Source organism: Madurella fahalii (genome assembly GCF_045866475.1).
Source record: "Madurella fahalii IFM 68171 DNA, scaffold_5, whole genome shotgun sequence".
In the NCBI taxonomy this organism is placed as follows: Eukaryota; Fungi; Ascomycota; class Sordariomycetes; order Sordariales; genus Madurella; species Madurella fahalii.
This window is the reverse complement of record NW_027263975.1, coordinates 2,641,668-2,654,809: the sequence shown is the minus strand read 5'-3', so window position 1 is coordinate 2,654,809 and position 13,142 is coordinate 2,641,668. Positions and strand designations below refer to the sequence as shown.

At 55.2% G+C, this 13,142-nt stretch overlaps 5 protein-coding genes across 5 annotated transcripts; 2 read left to right on the top strand and 3 right to left on the bottom strand.

Moving 5' to 3' along the window:
* Positions 1 to 945: 945 nt before the first annotated feature.
* On the bottom strand, positions 946 to 2,927 carry MFIFM68171_09374 (Glucose-methanol-choline oxidoreductase N-terminal domain-containing protein; the record flags this gene model as incomplete). The annotated part of the gene is made up of 3 exons (XM_071064793.1): positions 946 to 2,300; positions 2,401 to 2,646; positions 2,759 to 2,927. The coding sequence occupies 3 exons, from the start codon at positions 2,925 to 2,927 to the stop codon at positions 946 to 948; spliced, it is 1,770 nt and encodes a 589-aa protein (XP_070920894.1).
* A 1,300-nt stretch (positions 2,928 to 4,227) lies between these two features.
* MFIFM68171_09373 (3-hydroxybutyrate dehydrogenase type 2) lies at positions 4,228 to 5,368 on the top strand (the record flags this gene model as incomplete). The annotated part of the gene is made up of 5 exons (XM_071064792.1): positions 4,228 to 4,230; positions 4,306 to 4,344; positions 4,421 to 4,717; positions 4,811 to 5,105; positions 5,205 to 5,368. The coding sequence occupies 5 exons, from the start codon at positions 4,228 to 4,230 to the stop codon at positions 5,366 to 5,368; spliced, it is 798 nt and encodes a 265-aa protein (XP_070920893.1).
* Positions 5,369 to 6,093: 725 nt separating this feature from the next.
* On the bottom strand, positions 6,094 to 6,600 carry MFIFM68171_09372 (uncharacterized protein; the record flags this gene model as incomplete). Its single annotated transcript, XM_071064791.1, has 1 exon — positions 6,094 to 6,600. One exon carries the CDS (start codon positions 6,598 to 6,600, stop codon positions 6,094 to 6,096), a length of 507 nt encoding a protein of 168 aa, XP_070920892.1.
* A 205-nt stretch (positions 6,601 to 6,805) lies between these two features.
* Positions 6,806 to 9,031, bottom strand: MFIFM68171_09371 (Heterokaryon incompatibility domain-containing protein; the record flags this gene model as incomplete). The annotated part of the gene is made up of 2 exons (XM_071064790.1): positions 6,806 to 8,929; positions 8,981 to 9,031. 2 exons carry the CDS (start codon positions 9,029 to 9,031, stop codon positions 6,806 to 6,808), a joined length of 2,175 nt encoding a protein of 724 aa, XP_070920891.1.
* A 1,297-nt stretch (positions 9,032 to 10,328) lies between these two features.
* On the top strand, positions 10,329 to 12,393 carry MFIFM68171_09370 (Actin-like ATPase domain-containing protein; the record flags this gene model as incomplete). The annotated part of the gene is made up of 6 exons (XM_071064789.1): positions 10,329 to 10,961; positions 11,013 to 11,124; positions 11,185 to 11,534; positions 11,598 to 11,704; positions 11,757 to 11,976; positions 12,043 to 12,393. 6 exons carry the CDS (start codon positions 10,329 to 10,331, stop codon positions 12,391 to 12,393), a joined length of 1,773 nt encoding a protein of 590 aa, XP_070920890.1.
* Positions 12,394 to 13,142: the final 749 nt, after the last annotated feature.

The following is a 13,142-nucleotide window of genomic DNA, read 5'->3' as shown; positions in this document are numbered from 1 at the left end:
GGACCTGGTCTGGATGGTGTGCAGACAAGAAATGATAGTTAAATGCGGAATGGAACGCCACGACTGTGGAGATTAGCCACCGCGGCCGAATGGGCAAGCATCAAGGTAAACCAGATATTAAGCGACACGGCAGTTGGGTAATTGGACATCTCGCAATCTAGCTGCAGCTTTAATCCCCCACACTATCGCATCTATCCTCCTTCGGCAATCCAAGCGACTCCGGCAGATCAAGGTAAGTTGGGTGGGTCGCTCGGAATCGACAGCCGGCCTTGGGACTGCATGTCAGAGCATTGCGGACCTGAACCAGTCGAGATTCGGTTGTTGCCGTGTCGTGCGAGCGGAAGCTACTCCTGGTCGCTCGGTTGTGATGTTACTACTAGCTTCGTTGTTTTCCAGGACTGTGTGTCGTTCGCGCTCCCATGTCGGGGGCCTTTGCCCGCAAGATCGCGTCTCGCGCATAAAAGTTCCTATCTGCTCAGAAGGGTCCAGAACTAGTACAGCGGCCTTGAGGACAAGAAACCGCACCCTTTGAACAACAACAAAAACCGGAAGCTGTCGTTGGTTGTTGTTGCGGGGAGGATGAAAACGTGAATCTGGATCTGGAGGCTGGCTGTTTGATTATCGGGAGGGCGCCACCTTTCTGATCAACATGGAGATTCGCGGAGTTGACTTGCAAATGCTTATTCTGACCACATTTATTCACATCCCTTGAAGAGGGCTTCTTGTACTTCTGGTACTCAACGCATCTCGGCACGCTGGGGAAACGTCGCAAGAACTCAACAACAAGACTTGTTACGTGCCGTTTACACAGTAAGATGCGAGACTCGGCTGCAAAAGAACGCATCAACAAGTCACTGCGACTTCCTTGAACCAACTTCACCTTTTCCATCGCGGCTGAGCACCTTGCTCAATTTCCATCCTACTACTCCACTTACGCAGACTCACTTACAACCCAGCCCTGATGATATCCGCCGCCTTCTCGGCAATGCCGTAAACCGTCGCCATCGAGTTGGCGCGCGTCACAAACGGCATGACGCTCGCATCCACCACGCGCACGTTGCTCGTCCCGTACACGCGCAGGCACGGGTCCACCACGCCGCCCTTCTCGCGCGGCATCATGGCGCACGTGCCGACAGAGTGCATGGCGGCGACGGCGTTGTCGCGCACGAAGCGCCGCGCCTCGTCCAGGTCGGCCGAGAACCCCCGCGGCCACCCGGGCGGCGCGGCGGGTCCCTTGAGACGGCCGACCAGCGGGGCCGCCGTCGCCAGCGTCGACTCGAGGAAGCGCACGTGCCGCGCCAGCACCTCGGCGTCGAGCGGGTGCGACAGCAGGTTCGGGTCGATAGCCAGCCCCAGCTCGCCGTTGCCGTCGGAGGTGCTGGTGAGGTGCGAGGAGCCGCGCGACAGCGGGTGCGTGAGGATCACCGCGATGGTGAAGTACTTCTCGTGGCCCTCTGCGGGGATGGGCACCAGCGCGCCGGTCGGGCCGTAGAACGCCCAGCCGGGGAAGTGGAGGTAGTAGCCGGACGCACCGGTCGGGGAGGTCAGGACGGACCGCACGAGGGCTTCATGCGCCTCGGTGAAATCGGGCGTAGTTTTCAATCCGGACAGGGCCATGCCAGCAGTGGACTTGAAGATCTGCTCCAGGTCCTGCTTACCGCTGTCGGTGTTGATGCCGGGGAACGGGATGTGCGCCATGACGTTGGAGTTGGTCTGCGAAAAGGGACCGCGCTGCTTCGAGGTGTAGGCCTCCATGGCCGCCCCGAGCGCCGCGGGGTTCTGGCGTGCGATCGGGTCAATCGTCTCAAAGCCGTCGGCTCCATCATCAACCGTCTCAAAGGTAATAACGGACATCGGATGGGTCTGCAGGTTCTCCCCGACGAACGGGTTGTTGACGACGACGCGGATACCGAGCCGGTGCAGCCGCTCAGCGTCGCCAATGCCGGATTGCTCCAGGATCCGCGGTGAGTAGAAGGTGCCGGCGGACAGGATGACCTCCCTACGAGCAGAGATCGACTGGGTTTTGCCGTCCTTGGTGGTGAACTGCACACCGGTGGCGACAGCGCCGTCAGGTGACCCCTGGTCGAAGAGGATCTTGTCCACCGAGACCCCGGTCCAAACCGTCAAGTTAGGGCGGGATTCTGCAGGGGTCAGGTACGCGTTTCCAGAGAAGCTCCGTGTCTTGGTGACCGGGTGGATGGCGTCAGGATACGTGACGGCGCCATGGATGTCGCCCGAAAAGGGGTCGTTGTGCGCCGCAAATCCGAGCCCACCAAAGGTGTCTCTGAAGACTTGAGGCCCTGCAGTACCAGCGACGTTAGCTACATCATTCCCTTTAGGGCAAGTTGCGATCACTGCGGCTCTCTCGTGAAAACGACCAACAACACGCATCAAGCTTACACTTGGTTTCTTCCTCCGGGATGTTGACCTGGAGGACCCCGTCGTTCTCGGTCTTGGATCCAGTCGTCAGCGTGTACGTCTTCTTGAAGTACTTGGAGAAGCCCTCCCAGTCCCAGCCCGGGTTGCCGAGGGCTGCCCAACCGTCGAGCTCCTCCCTCGCAGGAGGAACAAAATTCATGCCGTTCAGGGCAGCTGAGCCGCCAAGCAGACGGCCTTGTGGGAAGACCAACTCTCGGTTACCCAGGGCTTTTTATGAAGTCTCTGTTAGCGAAGAGCGGGGCTGCAGGTTCAACCAGGAGGGACAACAGCATTTGGAGTACCTGAGCAACGGTCTTGAGCTGCCAGTCCGCGTCGGTACCCTGGAGTTGGGGCCACATGGCCGGCACATTGACACGCGGATCGGCCCTGAGGTCCTCGCCTGCCTCAGCGACGAGGACCTGGATATTGGGATTCTCGGAGAGACGGGCAGCCAACACCAGGCCGGCAGTGCCGCCGCCCACGATGATCAAGTCAAACTCTATAGTCATGGCCAGAAGCGCGCGTGAAAACCTGAGCAAGCAAGGTGAGAGATCGAGAAGCAAACTTCAACACTTAGAAGGCTACGGTTTGGTGGCGAATGTTGGTGGAAGACGGGGGGGGGGGTGGGTGTGGGAAGAACTCGGATGTGGGGAGCAGGCGGACGGCAGTCGAACGGTTGGTACGAAGAACTTAGCACGCGTGTGAACTCGCAGTGCCCCGAAACATCCGACTGTTGGTCGTTAACAACATGGGGCCAAGCCTATCGCACGGCCACGTAAGCGACACTAAACCTGAAGAGGCCTACTGGTGCCAACAGAGTCTGCGCATCGCTAACAAGGGTTAGCGAAGGTTTAGCTAACTACACTATATATAATGTTTACTATAGTAGCTAATAGACTAGCAATTATGGATATGGATAGGGTTAGCTCGTAAGGTCCCGACATAGAATCTAATAGAAGCGGTAAACCTAGGAGATCTTAAAGGATAGAGAGTAGCCCTAGGAATCTGTCCTATTGAATAAAGCTAAGAAACTTTGAGGCTATAGAAGATTAGGTAGGCAGCAAAGGCAGGGCGGTCAGGAAGCACGTGGTAGTCCCATGACCACCTGCAACAACTCCGCTTTAACGGTTGGCAGCTTGAGCCCCTGGGACGAGAAGTATACGCGGTGCCAACGACATGGAGAGGACCAATGTTCACGCTTGGCGAAGATGAAGGCAAATGAGATTCAAAGTTGGGCTGGTACTAGGCACCTGTGGCCTCGGGTGCCTCGGCATACAACTTGTCACGTTGGGCCTGGACTTGTTTCGATATAATCGGAGACTGATGCAAAGTGCAATTATGTCCTCATTGTGATACTTTTCCCCCTTCAGTCCGGTCCATTCCGACCACTTGACTCGGGTGGGAAGAGTCCCTCAGCCCCCACGTCTTGCTTACCTGGCAGCTGTTGGTCGCGACGTAGCATCATCTGGACCTATAGGACCACTGTGTATGAGAACCAACCCCGCGCGTGGTGTTGGTTCATGTATGTTGTATGTAGCATCGTAAGGCAGGGATGTTGGGCGACCAAACAGACGACGGTTGGGCGGGATGATACTTTACTGAAGGCAGGTCCTTATAATCCGGTTCAAACCCCGGACACCGCCGTATTAATAAGTAGTAGGCAGCCAGGGCGTGAAGCGTTTGTCATCTGAGACTTCAGCGATACATCATACCGCTAGACAAAACCACTCAGCGCACGCACACAGACACACACACACACACACCCATTATAACCCAAAGGAGAAGAAGTTGCCCACCTGAGTGGTCATTATGGTTCCTCCCCTGCCATCCGCAACCGCCACCTAGCACAAAACTACCTACGCGGCGATCTCCCCGCATCGTCCCGAGCTCAGCAAGAAAGGGAGAACCGTGGTCATCACGGGAGCCGTAGGCCGCCGGAGTCACTCTTGTTACCAACCAGTACGCCGAGACCGCATCTGACATTCCACTGCTTCTTATTTAGGGCACCGGTGTGGGCAGACAGACAGCCCTCTCGTTCGCACATGCTGGCGCTGCCCGCCTTGTCCTCCTCGGACGGACCGCGAGCACCTTGGAGGAGACAGCCTCGTTTGTCGCAGCCCATGTCGCCGGCGGCCCCGCCGTTGACGTCTACGTTGTGGACATCACCGACGCTGCGGATCTGGAGGGTGTTGGCGCCGCCGTGGGCGCCTGGGATATCCTGGTCCTCAGCGCTGTATACGCCCCGGCAAACTCCACGATTGCCTCGACGGGCGTCGACGAGTGGTGGAAAAGCTTCGAGGTATGAATACCACCAACGCAACCTCACTATCAGAAGGAGTGGCGAAGGTGAATGTGCTGACCAGGTCCTCTTGTCTTGCACGAAAACACTCAGACCAATGTCAAGGGCACCTTCCTCGCCATCAAGACCTTCCTCCCGACTGCGAACCGCAGCGGCGGCCGAAAGCCTGTCGTGCTCGCCCTGACCAGCGGCATGGTCGCGCTCCCGCCGGCCGCCGGCCCGGGCATGTCGTCGTACAATGCGTCCAAGATAGCCCAGGTCCGTCTGATGGAGTACCTGGCGGCCGAGGAGCCTGGAGTGTTTGCGGCGGCGGTGCACCCCGGCATGTACGACACGCCGCTGCTGGCCAGGATGGAGCAGCCTCTGGAGCAGGTGCCGCTGGATGACAGTGAGTCTTGCCCTTTTCCCTGCTACGCCTTCCGGGGGTTCCTCGTTCCGTCGATTCTCATGGATGGCTGACTCCTAAACGTTCTCTGGATCCTGCCAGTCAAACTTGCCGGGGACTTCCTTGTCTGGATGGCGAGCCCTGAGGCTGCCTTTCTCAGAGGCAGGCTGGCTTGGGCAAACTGGGATGTTGACGAGCTGAAGCAGCAGGCTGAGAGCATCCAGGCGGGTGCGGCCCACACGAGTGGCATCGTGGGCTGGCCTTGATCATGCTCATGTGCAAGCCAGCAGCGCGCAAACGCTGTGCCGTTGGATAGTGAGTTGATCGATCAATTTGAGCTGCGCAGAGTGGATTTCGGTTCGCATGTTCAGTTTGATCTTGACATGAAAAGCTTGCTGTCCCAAGGACGCAGCAGCCCGTTTCCCAGTCTGACAGGCGTCGTCCATTCTTAGCCGCAGCAGTTGCGTACAGCCACGGCATCAATTCTTCACCGGCAGCGCTTTGGAGAGTAGGTAGCCTTTGTGCAGTAGTAGTGGCGTATGCCGGTAGGTCGTTGGTCGTGATTGTCGCCTATTTGCCAAAGCGTATATTCAATGTTGGTTGTAATCTTCGGCTTGTCCCATCATGAACAGGGCGCGCCTGACCAGGGTGTTCTCTATGTGGCCGGCAAACGAATTTGGCGAGATGGTCTAATCCAAGAGCTGTCGAATATTGATCCCGGCGCAGCGGTCATATCTACCTCCAACTCAACAACGATCTGGGAAGCCTGCCGCTCCACATCCACAGCCGTAAGTCAATAGCTGGGCCTCCTTATCTTCTCAACTGTCTCAGTAGCGAGATAATTTCCGAGACAGTCATGTTGCTCCCGAACTCTTCTCAACATCCCTGGGATACTTAAGGGGTACAGCAAACATTATTTGTCAGCCATCTTTCCTCGATCCCAGGTGTAATGTGAATCAACAAAGTCTCCAACTTCAAAGGATACCAAAAGCTACACCACCACCATCCTTTTGAACTCGGCGGCAAGCGGAGTTTGAGTTTCCGTCAACTCGCCGTACATGATACCATGGACATAGGCACTCCCAACTAGGGCAAACCTCTTGTCCATGTCGTCTCCACCGTTATGAACCGGCCGGAAGACAAACGGGGTCGAAGCCCCAGCTACCAGCGCCACGACATCGCCCCTCTCAATACATTCATGTGCAATGCCGATAAAATTCCTGTTCTTGGTCCGAAACACTCTCCTATACAGAGAGATGGATGTGATCGCTATGGCGATATCTCGATCACTGTTAATCCATTCCTCGAGCAAACCTTTCATATTACGTCTGGCCCCGGTATCATGGCTGTAACCACCCCGATCGTACGCCCCCTCGACGTACACGTTTGCCGTGCCAGTGACCGAAGAGGGGTTGAAGCGCCTGAAGCGGGATGTGAACCTCGGGTCAAAGCCGATGGAGGGGAGATACGTAGGGACGGATCCCGAACGCGGGCGCATTTTGCCGACCACCCTCTTTCTTGGCCGTGTTGTCCTGTCGCTGTCTGTCATTCTCTTCGTCTCCGAGTCTCTTTCGGGTTCCCTCATCGGCAGCCGGTCCGAAAGTCGCCGCCGCCGCCGTATCTGCCTGCCGCCCCGCTAATGGGGTGGACGCCATCTGTCCATCTCCTCAAGCGCTAGGCGCTTTTGAATCGGACGCCGCCGGTCATTTCCCTGCAAGGACCAGCGGCGCTTTTCTCGGACCCGACCGCTCTCCTGCTCTACCTTGAGCGTGGGAACGGGCGGCATTCTGAGGCCAAGCTCTTGTGCTAGTGGATATTTCCCGCTCTGATGCATAGAAATGAAAGCCTTGATTGTATCCTTTAGAACGAGGTGCACCCTGTTGTGGTCTGGTGCAGAAGCTGGGGGCCGTGAGCCAGCGGGTGGCTTGCCAGCCGGAGGCTCTTATCTTATTCGCGATCCATTGCATAAGCCATGGCCGTGACATGGACAATAACTCAATGTAAGAGGTAAATTGCCGTCTCAGCTCTGTTGAAGGCTTACCCAGTCGGTCAAGGATCAGAGGGCGGCGCTTGAAGACGTCGCCCGTGAGAGTCCGGAGAAAGGCATCCATGCTCAGCTCGAATCTTCCCATGTGTCTCGCAGGCTCGTACTCAAATCCCAGCTTGGTGACGAGGTCGAGTGTGTGTCCCTCATACGGCTTCCCGCTGAGGTAGCTCGACTCGTTAGTGGACTCTCCCACCTGTTCGATTTCGTCCACCATCGCGGCGGAGATGGTCAGTGCCCACGAGTCATTCAACTCGAAGACAACCGGCTTGACGTATGTAGCCGCGCGGTAGTGCTTGCAGCCAAAGTACTCAAAGGGCTTGGGGAACAGGGGGGCGCGAAGGTCCGGTACCCATGAAGGCAGTCGAGGTTGGCTACTTTCCTCTCCGCCATCAATGAAGGGCGTGTTAACCAGCTGAAAAAGATACGGCCAGCCGTTCCTCTTTGCAAGCTCAATAGCACACCCCACAAAGACCCGATGGAACGAGGGCGAAGCGGATGACGCCGTTCCCCCATCACCCTCATATTGCCGCAACGTACTCCTCATCTCCTCGTCCACCAGACCCAGCAAGCATTTCACCTTGTCCTCCGGCTTTGTCGCCTCCCTGTATCTGCACAGAAACAAGCAATCCTCAAACCGCCAGCGGTCACCATTGCCGGCCAGGATATCGTCCCTCGACCTGAGCAAGTGTAGCAGGGCGGTGTGGCCTCTATGCGGGCCGGTATACGCCATTACACTTAGTCCCCCGAAGTTCATGGTTCCACTCTCGAGCTGGTTCACCAGCCTCAGGCCCCAGAGGAGATGGTCCTGCGGGATCTGCGTGTCTCCTACCAGAAAAGTCAACCTACGAGCCAGAGCCACCTCCTGCAGCACCCACGCTCGGCAGAAGTAGTCCCTCCCAAACAAGTTGGCAAGCGGGTCCACCGCGCGCACCAGACTCACCATGTTGTCAACAATCAACGCGGCGCCGCCGCGCGTGGTCCCCATCATGGGCCACTTCGCGTCGGGATACCTAGCATCACCAACATTGTTACGATGAAGAAGGCGACGTCTCCCTTTCATTTTCTTTTGCCGTTCCAACGTGAGGAGGATATCATTCTCTTGCATAAACGGCTGATACTCCTCCTCCTGCTCTTCTCCATCACCATCATCCAACACCTTCCACCCGTTCCGGGACGCAAGCTGCTCCAGAATCCGCAAGAAAACCGGCATCGTCGGCAGGTACTTGTCCTTGCCCAACCATACGATCACCGTCCCGGCGCCCGCGTAGATGCGGCCCATGAGATCCAGCTGGCGGAACTTTTCGGCCCGGACAGCCTCCGTCTCCTCGCCTTGCTGGATGCAGATGGCGTCGATCCAGATCAGGTTACGGCGCGGGTTTTTACCACTCCGTTGCTGTTGCTTCATGCGCACGAGAAAGTCATACAGGTTCGGCTGCGTGCTCAGCGTCTTGCCATCGCAGAGGATGGGCCGGCCGGGGGACGCGCGCTCGACCTCGAAGCGCGGGAAGTGGCGGGGGTGGACGAGGTTGAGAAGCTGTTGGAGGCGGCCGGAGAGGACGTCGCGGCCCCAGGAATACGAGAGGGCGTCGTAGGAGGGGGCGGGGATCGCGTCCATGTCGACGTGGATTATGCGGCCGCGGATTTGGGGGCCATTGTTGTGGTTGTTATTGTCGTCGTCGACATCGAGTTCGAAGAGCCGGATAAAGGAGGTGCCTGGGGTGGTGGGGAGTCGCTGGTATTGGTATGGTTCGGCAGGAGGCTGTTTCGACCACTCGGTCAACTAGATGACATGGCGGGGTTGTTGAAATGGAAAGTCCTTGAGAGGACTTACGGGCTTCTTCTCGCTGCTGAGTTTTCTCGCAAGTCCCTTGAGTCGATCCATTGTTCAACGCAGATCGTGACGGTGAGAATTCTAGGGCACTTGTCTCCGGTCATCAATGGTATTTGTGAAGTAGTGAAAAGAGGGGAAGAGAGGAAGAGGCTGGTGGTTCAGCAGATCTCATGGGCTTTCAGCTGCTGAATGCAGGGCTCAGCGGTAGTGATAAGCCCACATTGCTCGTGGCTTCATCATGGCCATTCAATAACGCCACAATGCGCATGAGTTGATAGACTCCGCACGAAAACTCCGTTGCGCTAAGCCTAGGGCCTTGCCAATGTGCGGGATGAACACATGATCTTGTTTGTACTGTGATTTGTATGAGACATGGGCAACGTTCAATGGGTGATTCGGCTTGCTGGTAGCAACGATTATAAGGAGGAATCAGTTCCTTCAACCAGTCATACTCGTTATTCGGCGCAGCAGCCAACAAGCTGTCTAGGTACTTTGGAGGCTTTTTAACGCTGTGCTTGGCTTCACAGAGCTTCAAGAACAAATGTACTTCCACTTGGCCGAGGCGGCTGTGGAGGCTGAGGTGGTGAGGCATCCTGGACATCATGCTGCTATCGCAACAACGCGATTTGTTCCATCGAATCAGTAGCGTAGGAAGCAGACACTCGAGGAAAGCTCAGCCATTGCCTGGCGCTCGACAAGGCAGTTGTGATGAGGATCTCATAAGGTTGGCGCCCGCAGGCGCGAGAAGATCCAGGCGACGCAATGACCCCCAGGAGCAGGGAAGAACATGTTGTGGCAGTCGTGTGTCTTGGGGACTGAAGTATGTTGGACATGTCTCGATGTTTGTGGTATACATCTTCAACAGTTGCGTGCAAGGTAGAGTAAGGAATTCTTTAAACTGTTAGGAGACTGGAATAAAATACCTATCCATGGCCTTGAGCCAAAGGTTTATTTACGCCTAGCTGCATCGTGGTCATCGTCATCATAAAATACGACACATAACCAAGAAAGACCGTGAGGTTCCAAGCACGCAGTCAGGGACCACGCAAGGCTTGCATACAAGTTCGTTTCCTATCTCTTGTCTGCCCCGATTTTCCTTCTTTCTCGCAGGACTGCTCCATATTTCTTTTCTTCCCGCCGCCGAAACCTCTGTTCCACTTTCCGGCAGACTTCTGCTTCTTACATCGCGCTCGCAGTACGTTATTCGACCTACCTCAGCCATTTCTTGCCTCTTTCCCTTCCCAAAAGGAATCGCAAACCTCTCACGGCAGAAGCCGGACATTGCGGATTTTCATTTTACTCTTTCGCCACTCCTAAATCGATTCGTGGCTATTTGAGGATCGCAAAGATGGCTTCCACGGACAAAACGGACAACACGATACTCGTGGGCATCGACTTTGGTACCACCTACTCCGGAGTCGCTTTCACCTGGTCGAACAAGGTGGAGCGACTTGAGATTATTACAAGCTGGGAGTCAGAACTCCACTCGAACTCCGATGAGGAAAAGGCTCCTACGGCCATCTCGTTTGACTCGAAGAACAAAGTCAGCTGGGGTTACTCCGTCCCCCACGATGCAGAGCAAGCGAAATGGTTCAAGCTCTTGCTTATCGACGAGAAAGACTTGCCCGATGATGTCCGAGCGTCCGCCAAGATCAAGGAGGCTCGGGCTTACTTGGAGAAGCACAACAAGAGCCCGATTGAAGTCATCGCTGTTTTCCTGCGCCACTTATGGAACCACTGCATCCAGCGCATCACCGCGACTGTCAGCCGCAACTTGGTCAATTATTCCAAGTTCCACATTGTCATGACTCTTCCTGCCATCTGGCCTGAATATGCTCGAGGCAGGATGAAGGAAGCAGCCAGCCAGGCTGGCATGCTGGCAGAGAGAATTGCTGGCGAAACCGTGCTGACCTTTCTTTCGGAGCCCGAGGCTGCCACCTTAGCAACACTCTCAGACATGGATGGCCGTTCCGATGTCAAGGTTAGTTTCCCTCGCTTTCAACTTGTAGGGCAGTAATTAACTTGAATTTAGGCAGGCGACAGTTTTGTAGTTGTCGACTGCGGTGGCGGCACAGTCGATCTCATCAGCTACGAGGTTGTGAGTATTGCGCCAATGGTGATTAAGGAGTGCGTCCAGGGTCAAGGTGTGTAATGCAGAGGCATGTGAAACTCGCTTCAAAGAGACGGAACTGACGCTGATTCAGGTGGCCTTTGTGGTGCCGTATTCGTTGACGAGGCATTCGTCGACGTGCTGAATCATAAGTTGGGCAGCAAGAAGTGGGCAAAGTTGAGCGCCGACAGCCGCCACCGACTCCTGCACGACGAGTGGGAGCATGGGATCAAGCCGGCCTTCGACGGCCGTGACAAGACCTGGAAGCTAAACATGCCATTTGAATGTCTCGATATCGAGTCGCTCAGGGCAGGTAGCGAGATGCCAAAGATAATCCTGACGCCGATGGACGTGCGAGGCGCCTTCGATCCGACCGTCAACAAGATCTGCGCAATGGTTGGCGAACAGGTGATGGCAGTCAAGGAGAAAAAAAAGGCCCCAAAGGTACGGGGAAATACAGCTAATCTACTTCATTAAGCCGCTAACATTCTGTTATCATTTAATTAGTACGTGATCATGGCCGGAGGATTTGGCAGATGCAGCTATCTTCTCGCTGCATTGAAAAAGCACCTCGGACACGACATCGAGGTTCTACAGTCTCGAGGCTCAGGCCCGTAAGTGAAGCTCCACAAGGACAACCTAAGAATCACTGACGCGGCGGTATAGTTGGACGGCAATTTGCCGGGGTGCAGTGATACATGCCACCGGCCTCGAGGGCTTCTCGACCTTTGCGGTAGATGTTCAAGCAAGAATCGCTCGCGTCAGTTGCGGGGTCAAATGCAATGCCTCTTGGAGCAGTAAAAAGCATAATCCGTCGGACAAGTTTTGGGATGACCGTCGTCAGAAGTGGAAGGCTAGGAATCAGATGAACTGGCTTCTTGAAGCCGTACGTCAGTCGCAGCAATGTTGATGTGCTGAATGGAGTTCTTTGAGTACCTTTGACTAATACTAGGGTGACGATATCTCGACAGACAATTCTGTGAGATCGCCGTTCACGAGGCTTTACGACACCGATGGGGCCACCAAGAAGACACTCACCACAACAATATATGCATCTACGGCTTCTCCGCTGCCGACAACAGCCAACGCTGACGTAAGAAAATTATGCAATATCCGCTGGGATACTAAGATCGACATTGCTTCCCTGCCTCTTTTCACCAATTCTATTGGGGTAATCTTCTATGAGCTCGAATTTGAGGTGGAAATGACTTGTAGTGGTGGGTCACTTGACTTTGCAGTCTATCACAACGGGAAAAGGCAGGGTTCCAAGCATGTGATGGTAGATTATGAGACCAGGTCCTAGGCCGGGGAGGTCGGAGAGGGCTAGGTGGAATGGTTCTTCGTCAAAACGGTAGCTGATTACCAGATCCCTAGGTGGATCAGGGCAGTCAAAGGGGTCCGAGTCCTGGGAATGGAATGGCTCGAGTGGTCCTAGTTTCAAGAAATACAATCAAGTACCTACCTAGTAATCCGAATGCGGGAGACGGATGCCATGTTTAAGACAAGGTGCGCCAGATACGCTTTGGGTGGTAGATTCCCAAATCTGAAGATGATTTAAATTTGTATTCTGATACCTGTAACGGATCAAATTCCTAACTAATGCAATCTTTCTCTCTAAACGGCAGTTCCGGCTCCATCCTCACCTCGCCTGACTGTTTCTCCTCCCGCAGTATTTCTCAGGATACGGCACCTCGCCGTCGAATGCAAGTACTATGTTGCTAAAGGAGCGATCAGATAGCCAGTGGTCCCACTCTAGCCAGTTAGGTGTAATTATCTTAGATCTCTTTCCGATTCCTTCTCCGGAATCCATTACAGTGGGTCCCTGCAGAGCCAAGTTGAAAAACGCCACGGGCTCAGTTTTCTTTCTTTTTTCCCGTCAGTAAAGATTCTCCAGCTCCGCCCTTTCTTCTCTCAGATCCTGCCAGGAAGGCCCTCAACCTCGATTTATCGTCACCTCAGCTAAATGCAAGCGTGTTGAAATGTACATCCCATATACCCGTCTTCATCCCTCCGTTCCAATTCTTCCCATCGTGTCCCTTCCGTAGTGCTGAA